Below are 14,022 nucleotides of genomic sequence, written 5' to 3' on the forward strand. Positions count from 1 at the left end.
AAATATTTATGGCTCGTTTGGAAGGGCTTCGGCTGTGGATAAAACGGCTGCGGCTACGGCTTTTCTAGTTAGAAAAATGTTTGGTAAAACGGATTCTTTTGGCCGTGTAACATGGATAAAAAGGGTAAAATGTCTATAATGCCCTTATCCTTTTTATTTTTCTTTTTTGTTTTTCTATATTCTTCCTATTTTTTTTCTCATCTCTTTATTTCCCCTTTTCTCTATTTTCCTTTTTCTTTCTCCCTATCTGTTCTCTTCCTATTCTTTCCCCCTATCCTTCCTTCCTCTCTTTCTTGTCCATTCATTCATCCGTCCGTCACCATCCTAACAGCACCGCCTGCCCCCCACGTCCGTGCTGCCGCCGCCATCCGGCCTCCCGCGTCATCGCTGTCGCCACCTTCCGCCCCCCGCGCCGCGCCGCTCCAGCCCCCCATCCTAGCACCACACCCGTGCCGACGGCATCCTCTGGCCTCCTCGCACCCCCGTCCTAGCGCCGCGCCCGTGCCGACGGCATCCTCCGGCCTCCTCGCACCCACGGGGCCAGCATCCTCCGACCCTTGCCCGCACCCAGGGGCAAGCTGGGCTTTAGCCCCAACGAAGGAGGCATCCTCTGGCCTCCTCGCACCCCCGTCCTAGCGCCACGCCCGTGCCGACGGCATCCTTCGGCCTCCTCGCACCCACGGGGCCAGCATCCTCCGACCCTTGTGCCCGCACCCAGGGGCAAGCTAGGGCTTTACGGAGGAGACGAAGCCGCGAGGAGCTAGTATTCTCCTTCCTCTCATAGCTCCTCTCAACGGGAATTCGCGGAACTCCTCCTACAAAATCATTTCGTAAGCGCCCATTTGGCAAGACTTCATGAGAAGCCACTCGAGAAGCCCTGCCAAAGGGGCCTTAGTGCGACCTGCGTAGGGAGTACGGGGGCTGATTACTCCGGGACATTAGTGCGACCTGCGTAGGGAGTACGGGGGCTGATTACTCCGGGACAATTGATGCCACGTGGACTCACGATTCATTTTTATTCACCAAGCATTGAGTCTTCTACTTTTCCCTTTTTTTCCTCGGTGCCTGGAAATTTTTACCAGGGTCCGGGCAACCAGGCCGCCCCTTTTTTCTTCTACAAAATGGAGTCGTGGAACGGAATCAGATTACTCTGCTGAAAACAAAGCTGGGTGCAATGGTACACGGAACAGACTCAGGGCACCCAACACAATTGCATCACTCATTCCAGTTCCCAAAACGTACCAACAACAAGCTGCTGATACGCGGAGAACAAAGTTATGGCATCCAGATACACATTCAAAAATCGCAAGCTCTGATTTACGAGCTAGCTTATTTCTTGGTTCGTACCAATCCTTACGAGCTGATCCCGAGCTGGACGCGCCAATCCTCGAGCTGCTTCTTCACTTGGTTTGAACCAGTGGAGCCATAAGATATGAACTTGTTTACAGCGTTTTCGACCCCCAGGTACTCGTACACGTCGGCCTCAAACACTGGATGAATGGCTTTTAGGTCATCCAATTGTAGGTCAGCTAGCTGACAGTTGTTCTTGGAGACGCATAGAGCAACAGACTTTCCCACTATCTCGTGAGAAGTTCTGAATGGAACTCCCTGCAAAGTGCAAGGTTAAGAAACGATTAACAGCAATGATCCCATCCAATTAACTACAATAACCCCATCGAATAAAAGCAAATGACAAAGCATCAATAAAACTATAAATGACTTAAGTTCGTAGGCTCCTTTGCTACTACAGAACATATGACTTCTATATACAACCATCCATCCTATAGTCGTGAGCAAAAGGAGTTTACCTTCTTCACAAGATAATCCGCTAATGTCGTTGCATCCAGATGACCAGCTGGCAAGGAACTTTGTATTCTTTCTGAATTAAAAGAAATGTTTTGAGCAAACTCCGTGCAAACTTCAAGCATTCCTAATATGGTCTTCACGCTATCAAACAACGGTTCCTTGTCTTCCTGCTCAAAAAGAAAACTTTAAGAATATGCTCACTCATGTAAGCATGGACATACTTATGAGAATGAGGCCCACCTGAAGATCACGGTTGTAGGCCTGTGGAAGGCCCTTGCAGAGGATTAGGACAGTCATGAGATCTCCAACAACCCTAGAAGACTTCCCACGAACAAGCTCCATTGGATCCGGATTTTTCTTTTGTGGCATAATGCTGCTTCCTGTTGAAACTTTGTCACTTGGTGTCAGGAACCCAAACTCCTCTGATGCCCACAGAACCCATTCTTCACCAATTCGAGAAAGATGAACAGCAGCAATTGAATTGGCAGCAAGAAACTCCAATACAAAGTCACGGTCTGATACTGCATCAATGCTGTTGACCAAGAAAAGCTCAGGTGAGGACTGTTCAAAATTGAAAATGAACAATTTGGTATTCACTGTTTCTAGACTAATTACAATTAACAAGTGAGTACATACAAGAGCATGACTGACAATTCTAGGATTGTGGTGCAGGTTACATAGTCTCAAAAATATGCTAGCACACAATTTCTGCTGCTGCAAAATATTCAGGTGTTTGTGAAAGGAAGAAGATGAAGATCAGATAGTTAGGTCTAACATTTTCATCTAGCTTTAATTCAGTGTGATCAAACTATCAAGCTCTCAAAAAATACTGATAATTTGATGAATTTCACAAAACAAGACTCAAGACAGCTTCAAGTATCAATTAATAAAATAACTCTAGCTTGATCATAGTTGAAGCAAGTAAATATAATATCAAGCCAAGCTTTAAGGTTAAAAACTTGAAATGATACTACTACAAGAAATCAACAACTTGCCTGTTCTTCATCGGAGCTGTAAACTTCAAATCTTTAGCGGTCTGAAACCTGTCAATAGGAAGTCCAGTTCCAGCCAAAGCACAAGCACCAAGAGGGCAGAAATTCACTCGCTCCCTGCAGTTGGCCAGCCGACCAGCATCACGCTCCAACTGTGCAAACAATAACGTCAAGTTCACCAGAAGTTCCATCATTGTTTATCCTAAAAGATTATCAGTAAAGTGCCTGGCGCCCTGTTACACTCTTGGCATGGACACACCAGAGATCTGGTAAACTGTAAGCTATGCATCACAAGTCAAGTGGGCCTGGTATGGCAGCTATATGGTGCATTATTCAATACAGCTAGTGGCTCAGCAGATTTTAGATTGAAGGATATACAGTATAAGAAAATGTAGCACTTAAACATGATCCATTTTCTTCACAAGTTCACATAAAAAAATTCAGAAATTGCCATATTAGCTAGTATGTGTGTGTGTGTGTGTCTAGACTGTCGCCAAGAAAGGACTTGATATCACTTGGAACACCATATGCAATGATTCAACTTTTGGTGTTGCGTTGAGATGTCTACAGCACAGATAGAGGTGGCAAATAATCCTAAAAGCACAGCAGTTCCAAATATTTTCAAGTTTTACAGCGAAAAACTGAAAATTGACCTGGTATAGCACCCAAATAATCATGAATATTAAACAGATTTTCTATTTAAATAGGTTAGATAAGAGCCCACTAGCTTGGTCATTCAAGGATTTATTTGCAAAGTACCCACGAAGATCAACTTAGGGAATAGATGATATGAAACATGACACTCACATTTATAAACTTATTGCCTCCTCAAGCAAGAAACTAAATTGAAATTACTAATGTTGCAAGATGTCACAAAAGGCAAGAAATAGAAATCACCTGTTCAACATATGATAAGAGAAGATGTGGCAGCAAAACAGGCTGTGCCCTTTGCAGATGGGTATAACCAGGGACTATCAGGTCAACATGTTTTGAAGCTAACATAACCAAAGACACCTGAAACATCAAGAATCATGCTAACATTAGAAACGTGAAACTTCTGCCCTGAAATACAGTTCTATGAAAATAATAGAAATCCTGTGCTAGCGTTTGCAAAGTGGAAAATACGAGAATACACAACACATCAGCAATCACGTACTCAATCAACTTTTCTTGACGTTGCGTACAAAAGCAGGAAAAGTTAAGCAGAAGTTTTGCTCTAAAGTTGCTGCCACAAGTTGAGAGTTACATGATGAATCAATAAAACGAAGCTTATAGAAACTTTAACAGCACAAGCTTTCTTAATTGTTGGAACGGTTGTGTCTCAATTGAGCACAAACCTGAACTGTGTTGCTGCGCCAGCCAGCAGTAGCAGATAGGCAAGAAAGGCACAGATGATTATAGTTTGTAGTACAACTTTGTATTAAGGAGCAAACCTGAAGCTGCTTGATACGAATCAAAATCTTGTCAATAGCATCACGGCACCATAGCCTTAGATCCGTCTGAATTTGGTCATTGCGGCTCCTAGCAGTGTGCAGCTTCTTGGCCGGCTCACCAACCCTCTCGATCAGAGCTGCTTCGATGTTCATGTGCACGTCCTCCCGGTCCTTCCTCCACTCAAACTTGCCTTCTTGAATCTGCCTCTCGATTTGATCGAGCCCCTCCAAGATAATGTCCCTATCGCTCGCAGTTATCAAACCCTGCATTGCAAACGATTCAGAAACCGTACTCAAATGTAGCGATCATTCATTATAAGCAGCGTCCAGCAAAAACGTTAACAGCCAATTGTTAGAGCATTTGACCAAAATATGACGAACAACACTACTGGAACCCCCCCCCCCCCCCCCAGTCCATGCAGACTAAACGTAATCAATGCTACTTTACAAGGAGCTAGCGAGCGGTTGTGAACTCGTGTTTGTCACACCACAAGCAGAACAAATAAGGTGGCATTTTCTCGAACACAATGCGAGCGACCCCAGTGGCTAACAGCTGATTGACTGACCCCAGACCCAACAACCCCCAAATTGATTACACTCGCTGCTGCAGCTACACCCAGATATGGCTAATAATCCGTTCGATTCCAGGCGTTAAAAACCACGCTGAAGCTACATTCACATTCAGTAGAAGGCGCATATAATGAGATAGATACCTGGGAGGCGAGCATGGAGGCATGGGCCTTGCTGCCCATGATGTCGTACTTGTAGAGCTGCCAGTCGTAGGAGATGGACTCGGTGAAGCGCTCCACGGCGTCCGTGACGCCCTCCTCGAAGCGCCCGCCCCACAGCTTGACCTCCTTCTTCTCCTCGTCGCCCGCCATCGGAGTGGAGGCGGCGGCCGCGACGACGACGGAAGGGAAGGCGGCGCTCCGGCCCCGGAGGGCGACGCGGCCGGCGGTGGGGGCGGCGGCGGCGGCGAGCCGGCCGCTGGGGAGCGAGGCGGGTGCCCGGAGAGCTAGGGATTGGGAGGTGAAGGCCATAGACGGCGCGCGGCGGCGGCGTCGCTGACGCCCCCGCTGTTTGACGGACGCGGCGGCGCGGTAGGTGGGTGGGTGGGTTTAGCCGTTTAGGCGCAAGAACCGAAAGAAAATGCAGTTGTGTTTTTTGAACGTAGGAAAGGCAGTTGTGTTTGGGACGCGTCAATATAAAGGCGAAAGAGGAAGCCTGGTCAGTGGTCACCGTCGCAGCCTCGCACGTGCTCGGCTGCTACCAGCCTACCACCAGCCCTCAATTCAAACTTCCACACGAATCAGCCTGTCACATCTCAATTCTTTTTTTTCTCTTGACCATTTTTTTCTTCTTCCATGTATCAAGCTTTGGTTATTTATCAAACACGTTAGGAATTCAATATAACAACGCACAGCACCAGAGTCTGCATCGACTCAAGATGCACTGAAGGAAACAGATGCACATAAATAAACGTTGATCGTGTTCACAGCATACAGCAGAAGAGACCAGCCCAACAACAATCAACTGACTTATAATTCATGATCTTGGGATAATACAAATGATTTTTGGTGTTGATTTCATCAATGAAGTAACTAGCAAAAAGTTGAAGACCAAAATGTAGTGATCCATTTCAACTATGGATCTTACTTTGTGCATAGTACTCGCGCATACACAAATGGCAGGCCCTGTGCTGTATCTTGATCTGACTCAAAGTTTGCATATGCTCCCAGCCATAATTGACAATCTGACATTGCTTGGCTTTTAGGTAGCCCAAAGTAACACAGCTGTGAAGTTGAATAACAGTTAGCTAGTACTAGCATCTGAATGGTTTCACAAGGGCAAAGCATAAGCATACAACAGGAAAGAGATAAAATAGAACCATTTAAACAACGTCGATTAAGAAAAGCTCAAACCTCAATAGCCATGGACTCTAGAAGCGCGCCAAAACCCTTCATCACACAATCTCAATACCCGATGCGATACATAGCTTGGAATCAGCTCCACCACTAATCACACTGTCCCCTTTCCACCAGTCGGCACATAAAACCTGTAATAGCCAAAGTTAGCTAAGCACCTCGCTCTTTTCCCCTTACCCTGAAATATTGAAAAAGAAACACCACGCAAAAGAATACCTTATCTTTGTGTGAGTCCACGGAAGCCAGCGGCCACTACAACAGGAGCAATATCATTAGCCACAATTTTATGCAACAAAGGAGTAAATGAGGTAAGTAATGAGATTATTAGAATCATACTGCTGTTCTTAGATCCCACAACATCACTTTCCCATCAAATGAAGATGATACCAGATGGAACCAGGAGCTTGGATGCCATTTACAGGCACTGATCCAGCTTGAGTGAGAGGAGAACTGAAAAACAGGAGCTAATGTTCCTGTTTTGAAGGGAAGAAAACACATCAGCTATAGTTATAAACTTATAATATAGTACAAGAACGATAACTAAAAATAGACATAAAATATTTACCAGGTTTGCGAGGGTCCCATACCCTCAAGACGGGGTCAGAGCCTCCAGCAGCAATCAATGAAGAGCCCTCACCACCACAGTCCAAGCAATTCAAGGCCTTCCCACAAAACTATGAAAAGTTTCAGGTGCAAATGTGAAATAAGACGCAATTTAGTTATGAAATGGAACAAGTCATAATATGAATCCGCTACATTTTAACAGTCAAGAACTAAGTGGGGTCTTCCATTTTTTGCAGTCTCCTTAGGCAAACTCAGGAGAAAATCATCAATAGAAGTGGAGAATAACAGTGAATTAGCATAGAAAAATAGTTTTATTCTTAACTGTTATGCTAGCGGAAAAACAGAACACTGCCCATACATCCCCTTTGCAATACACAGGTTAATTTAAGTGAGGGAAAATCATCAAGACTCGTTTATGGAAACCAATTAGATGGAGTTAACTACATAATCTGGAACATAAAGAAACTGTGCATACCATATTCCATGTTTCTTTCACTGTTTGGACATCCCACTGCCGAACAGAATGATCCCAAGATGCTGAATATATCGTTTGCTGCTCAGGCCAGGTAACAGCAGTAACACATTGTGTATGTCCCAGAAGTGTTGAAGTGGCTAAACCCTGGATTACAACATGATCCAAACTGTGAGATGAGTGGGACTTATCATGAATTCATGACTGGAATCACTGGAAAAGGAAAAGTCCTACTGACACAACGTGACAGCCTTTAATCTCTCACAAAATCATGGTAGTCAATACACATTAAATACATATACAAGATTTTGAAAACCATTAGCCAACTCAAACCAGTAACTGGAACTAATTCATCTAATCCTAAAACAGCGCTATGGAAAGGTCGAGAGTAGGGAAGACGATGAACAGAAGTCATTATTTTGTAGCTAAGTATCTACATTTTACATGTCAGCACCTCGGGCAGAACAGTAAATATCAAAATACATAACTACCTAACTCAATCGGTCAAAGGACCATGCATTGATAATAGAATGTAGCTAATACCTCTAATTGAGACTCTTCAGGTCCAGAAGAGTCAGAATTCATCCTTCTCTTCTTCAATGAAACAGCATCACCGTCTTCTTCAGATCCTTCAACTGCCCACAACTTGATGGTGCTATCCCAGGAACCAGAACATAGCTAGGTACCCAAAGAAGAGTTCAGAAGAAACCTAAGTAAAAATAGCAATAACATTGGTGTGGAAACCCAGATTGACTGATTATTACCATATCTCTTGAAGGGTCTACAGCAATACTCTGAACTGCTGATGTGTGTCCACGAAGAATCTTGTAAGCCCCAACCCGCTTTGTGTAGTCCATACTGACCGATGTATCACACTTCAAGGGTCCAAGGCATAATGTAGGATATAAGGAAAAATATTACAATGTAACAAGCAAGACTGGGGTTAAAAGGTAATAAAAAAAAGTAGCATCTTTACCTTATATAGCCGCAATGACCTATCCTTTGAGCCAGTCACTACATGCAGACTGCCGTCAGTTTCAACTCCTGCAATAACATGATTCATGCCAGTCACTTAAAAAATAATATGAAAATGCGACAATGAAGCAGAAATAGTTTTGGAACCCAGCCTTTGTGACATAATGAGAACAAAGTTGTTATTCCAAGCATGCTGACCTTTATTGATGAATCTGCTAGAAGTAATTGCACCGCTGTGTCCCTCCAAAATTTGTGTACATACTGCTGCATCTTTCCATAATCTATGTAAAAAGTTGGAAGGGTAAGATATGAACCAAGTCCACATACTTGTAACCAATATACCAGAGTTAAATAAAAGATTATGTTTTGAGCTATATATACCTTGCAAGACCATCATAGCATCCAGTTAATACAAAACTGCCAAACAACAAACAGTTTAGTAGTAATACAAACCACATGAAAGTAAAAGCTTCAAATAAAGATTCAAGATGTAGAATGTTCATTTTAACAAATTAAAATTTTCAAAATTCATCACGTGTAAAGCTTCCTCTATTTTTATGTGATATTATAGAGGTGGAGAAGTGTTTTATATTTGATTAGTTCCCCTAGCTCCCGAAAGTACATCCTCTTATGGTTCCCGTAGAATATCTGCTGCGTGCTATATTTACAAACCAATGTCTATGTTGATTGGTGATTTGGCACTATGATTAAAGACAGGTGTGGTGGTCATCCTGCGATATTTATCCCGGTTGTACTCCTAGTTGTGTCATCACTACCCAAGTAGGTGGAAGGAGCAGCAGCAGAACAGCATACAACAGGAACAGCATGCTGCGTGCAAAACTTAACTTTAGTGCCCCAATGCCAGCATAGTAAAAGTATATATCAAGCAACTATCAATTAAAGTATCTAGAGAGGTATTTACGCGAACAGAGTAATCTGATTCGTTTCCCAGACCAGCTGAACTAAAACGAGATCGAATTTCTGCACCAATTAATCCCCTTCCAAACTACCGCACAGCAGAGTATACGCATGTTGTGACAAATAACAGAAAATAGAAGGCATTTCCGATCCAGATAAGTTACTTCCACAGTTCCACAGTTATCAGGTTGCACACAAACAAGACACAAATCATACCTTGGGTTTGATCCATCAACCGCACTAACCCAGTCATCATGGGGGCAGGGTTCGTCCTGCTTCCTTGGTGCCACGGCTTTGACATACTCGAGCTCAAGCACCCTCTCCTGCAGAACATTCACGCCCAATCCTCATCCCACCGCGGCAATTCCTCCGGAGGGTAAAAAATTAAGCTTAGAGCGAAAATTCGTACCGCCGAGATGCCCTTGGCGAGGAGGAACTGCTGGAGCGGCAGCCGCACGAGCTCGCCGTCCACGAGGAAGTCGAAGGGTTGCGCCTTGTGGTCCGGTTCGGCTGCGGAACGGGAGGAGCGAGGAAAGTGTTAGTAACCCGTGGCTCTCGTGCATCTCTTAGGATGTCTGGGATTGGGTCATGGGGCGCTCACCGGCGGCGAGGAGGCTGTTGACGATCTCGGAGAGGCCCATGCGGGAGAGGTCGGCGGGGACGGCGATGGCGGCGGGCGGCGCGCAGAGCGAGGGAGGCAGCTTGGTGACGAAGCGCACGCGCACCTGGCGCGAGGGGTCGGTGTCCATGGCTGCGGCGGCGGCGGACGGGAGGAGGGCGAGGTGGTGGTGGTCGCCGTGGCGGCGGCGGGAAGGGTCGGAGAAGAGTCAGCACGAGGAGGTGCGGTGGGGGGGATTTTGTTTCTTGAGCGTGGGCTGGGCCGCCGCGGTGTGTGCTGGTCAGGCTGGACCCCAATTTGGGCTGGGCTGCTTGTCCGGCTCAACCAATTTGGCTGGGCCAGCTGGAACTAGACGGCCACAAGAAGATGCATGCCGCCGAGGCAAGAGGCTTAGGAAAAATCTTCAGCAAAAATTGTGTAATTTGGACCCTACCATCCTACAAAATCTAAAATAATAATGAAAAATTCATAAAATATTTTTTAATATAGATTATGATGTCCACTGCCACCCTGCAAAATGTAAAATTCAAATTCAAATTGTATATGGAGGAAAAAAGTACAAATTGTATTATGGGGTAAGTTGAACCAAATAGCATAGTTTAGGGAGTAAATTGAAATAAAAAATAGTTTATGGAGCTATATGGACTTTCGCTACATCTAAGCATGTGTTTGGTTTTGGACCAAGTGGAATGGGTTAGGTCCATCCTACTTTTATGAGTTAGGTTCAACCCATCTCGTGTTTGGTTATGAGATGTGGCTGTTCCAGTTTTTTATTTGCTTGGAGAGTTTAAGAGGATTAGGATGGATGCCATTTTAACACCATCCCGCATATCATCTACAGGTCCCATGTGTCATCCTCCTTCCCCTTCTCTTTTTTTCCCTTACCGGCCTTATCTTCTCTACGCGGCGCGTCCTCCTTGGCTCCACCAATGATGCCAGCCTCCACTGCGTCCTCCCCCGACGGGCGCCCCGACGCGCTGGCCTGCACCAACGACCTTCGCGTTGGCCTCCACCGAAACCCACCCCAAATTCCCCAGCTCACACGCTCTCCGCCGACCTCTCCGCCGCCCCACGCCTCCTCGCGGGTGTCCCAACCTTCGCGTCCGCCTCCCCGTGCGGCTCCGCCAACTGCTCCTCCCTTCAGCCCCGCACGCATCGAGCCTCGCGCGCACGCTCCTCTTCGTCCCCGATTCCGCGCTTGTGCCCAGGGAAAATGGAGCAATGATGCCATCCACATGGGTTGGAATGGTCCGCTCATTTTTAGAATCCATCCAACCCGAATCTAAAGGGTATATTCCTTCCTGGGTCCGATCCAATCCAGATGCATTTTCAACCAAACCAAGATCGATAGGGGTTGAACCTGTTCCAACCCAGTTCGACCCTCAAATCAAACACACCCTATGATAGCAATTTGGACTTTTCCTGATGAATATACAGTTTCGGAAAAGAAAAGGTGCCAGTAGCGGAACGTATCCTATATCCACCTTATGGCCAAGCACTTGCATGCGTAGGATATCATTTGGAATTTAAATTTGAACTAAACATTGACTAGGATGTATCCCAAGTTCCACGTGATGTAGACATAGGGTGCTTGTACCAACGTCAAAATCTGAGTAATTTTCAGAAGAGCAACTTCTTGATGATCAGGCAATAGAAATGCTAATAGAGGGTCGAATGAGATCTTAAGCTCTCCAGAAAAGACGGCATTTACAATACAATCAAGTAGAACTAGGCACGTGCCAGACAGTGAAAAAGACAGATCCTACAAACTTGTATGTTCCCAAGATATAGCTCTCCAATTTCAATAGCAAGGTTTTAAGTTATCAGTGCTGACCATATTGCAGATCTAAATATTCATTCAATATCGAATCCCTTCTCTTGGACCTCCTGTATAACCTCATTCCTCATCCGAAGCCATAGCTTCCGTGCTTCCTGCTCAAACTTTTCAGACTGCAACTGCTTCTGCATGTTGTCAGAATCCATATTGGCATCAGCAAAACCCTTAGGTCCAATTGTGGTTCCAAGAGCACCTCCACTTTTTATGAACTCCTCAACTGCTTCTTCATCACCAGGGTATGGAAACTCCCTGCGCTCATAAAGGTGTGCCATTTCTTTTTCTTCCTGAAAAGGACAATCATTCACACTGATGATCTATGGTCATCAAGATCATGTAATGCAGCAAAGGAGAGATCTATCCTATACTTTCTATGTGTTTCCTGAAAACCAAAAAACCTATCAGCGAAGTTATCTTTGACACTGTATGAATACAAAGTTTTCAAGCATAGTATCCATCCAAAATTTATTCTTGTTCATGCTCAAGATGTATCTTTGTCACATAATGGAAAATAGTTATCAACAAATAAGAGCAAAATTAAGTTTCATACTTCATTAAAAAAAAAGATAACTGTACTTGGGGCATATCCAATATTTGGAGACTCTATACTAACCGTGGAAGACCCAAATCTGGTTTATATTGTATATGTGCAGGATTGCCAAGAATAACTTTGCCAAAATCAGTACTGTTGCTTAAAAGCTACTTATGTTCATTTGAGTGTGATTCCACATTTGACGTGGCACAGGAATGCAAGGAAAACATAAAGTGATATGAAAAGGCTGGAAGTGTTCCGAAATCTTACTATGCAATGCACTTATATCATATAGCCATTTTCATACCATAATGCAGATTTAGCTATTTCGCATTTTTCATATATATGTCAGGTCCAATGCTTTGAGGTAAAATAGGCTGATCTTGCTGTACAAAATTTCACGTTTTATTGTGTAATAAGAATCCGTCACAATTAATTTTGCCATAGAAGTGTTGCAACTTGGTGTGAATAAGTTTTCTAAATCTCAGCAAACAATTTGGCTATGCATCAAGGAAGAGAGCACAGTTGCACACAGCAGAACAACTGAAGGGCCAAAAGACAACGAAGTTTCATGACACGAACAATAAAACAACTAGTAGGTTAAAAAAACAAAAAACTTATGTCATGATCAATATGCAAGGCAATGCGTTCTGATTTCTAACAACTTCATTTACTTTTTATGGAGTTAGAAGAACTTAGCACCTTTCAGATTATGGCCCTACCTCAGTAGCTCCTAAGATTCAGAGTATAAGCTAACATTGGGATAAATTTTCAAACATGTAGCCTAGACCAGAAATATTCCAATGTCAAGGGGAGGACATTAACAACTTAAACCAACAAAGATAATTGCAATCATGCATGACACAACTGCGCAACCTGTACCTACTCCCTTCTAACCAGTGTTATTTTTTCATGCGACCCCAATCCTAAATGACTAATTTCCATGGGATAGAATCAGAGGATATATGCATATGTGCATAGATTTGTACTCTTACATTTCCTACTCCCTAGTAGATCACTTCTTGAATTCACTCATTTCTATCTGTATTGAGAAGGAAATAACTGTAGACTTTACCATTGATGGAATTGAAGATGATATCAGTCCGGACAAACATCGTCTACTCGTCTAGTATGTCTTATTTTATTTTCACTTTTAATTATTTTGAATTCTATGCAACAATTTGACCTTGACCGTACAACAACATTGTGTTTTTTTTTGTTTTTTTTGGCTAAGTATAAAACTGTGTGAAGGATGGCCAATTGGCACCCCTCATTTTAAGTTCCTGGCTCTGCCCCTGCTTCCAGCCCAGGCCCAATGAACAAGAACACGATCTGGGAGGTTAGGCTGCCTTACCTTGGGGCGTGGCTTGAGGGTCCACCATCCGAGCGGCGACGTCTCGTTCCAGAGCCAGGCGACGCCGAAGAGAGTGTAGGTGCAGAGCATGGCTTTGCCCATCTGCTTAAAGAAGTAGGCGTCCTCCTTCTCGAAGCCCATCCGCCTGCGCCCCCCGCCCACACACGCACACAAGCGCAGCATGGAATCAGAAACCGCAGGCAAGGCAAGGCATATAGGCAAGCCGAGGAACCGGCGACTGGGACAGAGGGCGCGCACCTGAGCAGCCTCCGGGCCTGCGGGAAGTTGCGCAGCATGGCGGCGACCTGCGTGGAGGAAGAAGATGGGTGAGGACGACTCGATGCGGCATTTCGTCGAACAGCGTGCGGGCAGAGAAAGATGAGGCCGAGAGGGGGCCTTAGTTTCAGGGTTCTTACCGTCGAGGATGTTGCGATCAGAGAGGAGATGCTCGAGAGTGCCTGCCGCTGAGTTCGTCGCTGCCGGCGTGGTCGTCGCGGCCTCTATGGCCGCGGCAGAAATTCGTTGCCGATGCTGATGCCTCTGGAGGCGGCGCGAGCTCAAGCACACGGGGTGGGAGATTTTGTTTCTTGAGCGTGGG

The 14,022-nt window shown here is 44.9% G+C and overlaps 3 protein-coding genes across 4 annotated transcripts; all 3 read right to left on the reverse strand.

Moving 5' to 3' along the window:
* Positions 1-1,127: 1,127 nt before the first annotated feature.
* LOC101754451 (argininosuccinate lyase, chloroplastic) lies at positions 1,128-5,403 on the reverse strand. Its single transcript, XM_004963010.4, has 7 exons — positions 4,945-5,403; positions 4,232-4,495; positions 3,696-3,812; positions 2,802-2,950; positions 2,047-2,338; positions 1,809-1,973; positions 1,128-1,608 (listed from the first exon to the last, which is right to left on the reverse strand). Exons 1-7 carry the CDS (start codon positions 5,269-5,271, stop codon positions 1,354-1,356), a joined length of 1,569 nt encoding a protein of 522 aa, XP_004963067.1. The 5' UTR covers positions 5,272-5,403; the 3' UTR covers positions 1,128-1,353.
* Positions 5,404-5,684: 281 nt separating this feature from the next.
* On the reverse strand, positions 5,685-9,917 carry LOC101754850 (ribosome biogenesis protein WDR12 homolog). Of its 2 annotated transcripts, none has more exons than XM_022825338.1 (14): positions 9,687-9,917; positions 9,495-9,595; positions 9,302-9,408; positions 8,549-8,584; positions 8,366-8,448; positions 8,169-8,236; positions 7,957-8,067; positions 7,736-7,870; positions 7,196-7,339; positions 6,722-6,818; positions 6,493-6,629; positions 6,373-6,408; positions 6,154-6,287; positions 5,685-6,024 (listed from the first exon to the last, which is right to left on the reverse strand). In XM_022825338.1, the coding sequence occupies exons 1-13, from the start codon at positions 9,832-9,834 to the stop codon at positions 6,195-6,197; spliced, it is 1,296 nt and encodes a 431-aa protein (XP_022681073.1). In that variant the 5' UTR covers positions 9,835-9,917; the 3' UTR covers positions 5,685-6,024; positions 6,154-6,194. The 2 variants fall into 2 exon arrangements, with proteins under 2 accessions (XP_022681073.1, XP_004963068.1); XM_004963011.3 differs by having other exon boundaries at positions 6,722-6,830.
* Positions 9,918-11,321: 1,404 nt separating this feature from the next.
* Positions 11,322-13,997, reverse strand: LOC101755251. Its single transcript, XM_004963012.3, has 4 exons — positions 13,841-13,997; positions 13,683-13,729; positions 13,425-13,569; positions 11,322-11,825 (listed from the first exon to the last, which is right to left on the reverse strand). Exons 2-4 carry the CDS (start codon positions 13,718-13,720, stop codon positions 11,559-11,561), a joined length of 450 nt encoding a protein of 149 aa, XP_004963069.1. The 5' UTR covers positions 13,721-13,729; positions 13,841-13,997; the 3' UTR covers positions 11,322-11,558.
* Positions 13,998-14,022: the final 25 nt, after the last annotated feature.

This window comes from Setaria italica, chromosome III (genome assembly GCF_000263155.2).
Source record: "Setaria italica strain Yugu1 chromosome III, Setaria_italica_v2.0, whole genome shotgun sequence".
Lineage (NCBI taxonomy): Eukaryota > Viridiplantae > Streptophyta > Magnoliopsida > Poales > Poaceae > Setaria > Setaria italica.

Bases quoted from the DNA above. Each gene is read 5' to 3' on its own strand.
- LOC101754451 (XM_004963010.4), bottom strand. From the start codon at position 5,271: ATGGCCTTCACCTCCCAATCCCTAGCTCTCCGGGCACCCGCCTCGCTC. The intron at 2,951-3,695 runs GTGATTTCTATT...TTGTTTGCACAG, and splicing joins TCTTATCATATGTTGAACAG to TTGGAGCGTGATGCTGGTCG. The intron at 1,974-2,046 runs GTGGGCCTCATT...CTTTTTGAGCAG, and splicing joins CCTACAACCGTGATCTTCAG to GAAGACAAGGAACCGTTGTT.
- LOC101754850 (XM_004963011.3), bottom strand. From the start codon at position 9,834: ATGGACACCGACCCCTCGCGCCAGGTGCGCGTGCGCTTCGTCACCAAG. The intron at 8,068-8,168 runs GTAAAGATGCTA...GGACCCTTGAAG, and splicing joins GGTCATTGCGGCTATATAAG to TGTGATACATCGGTCAGTAT. The intron at 6,630-6,721 runs GTAAATATTTTA...CCTTCAAAACAG, and splicing joins ATGGGACCCTCGCAAACCTG to GAACATTAGCTCCTGTTTTT.
- LOC101755251 (XM_004963012.3), bottom strand. From the start codon at position 13,720: ATGCTGCGCAACTTCCCGCAGGCCCGGAGGCTGCTCAG. The intron at 13,570-13,682 runs GTGCGCGCCCTC...CGGGGGGCGCAG, and splicing joins CAGGCCCGGAGGCTGCTCAG to GCGGATGGGCTTCGAGAAGG. The intron at 11,826-13,424 runs GTAAGGCAGCCT...TGTCCTTTTCAG, and splicing joins CCCTCAAGCCACGCCCCAAG to GAAGAAAAAGAAATGGCACA.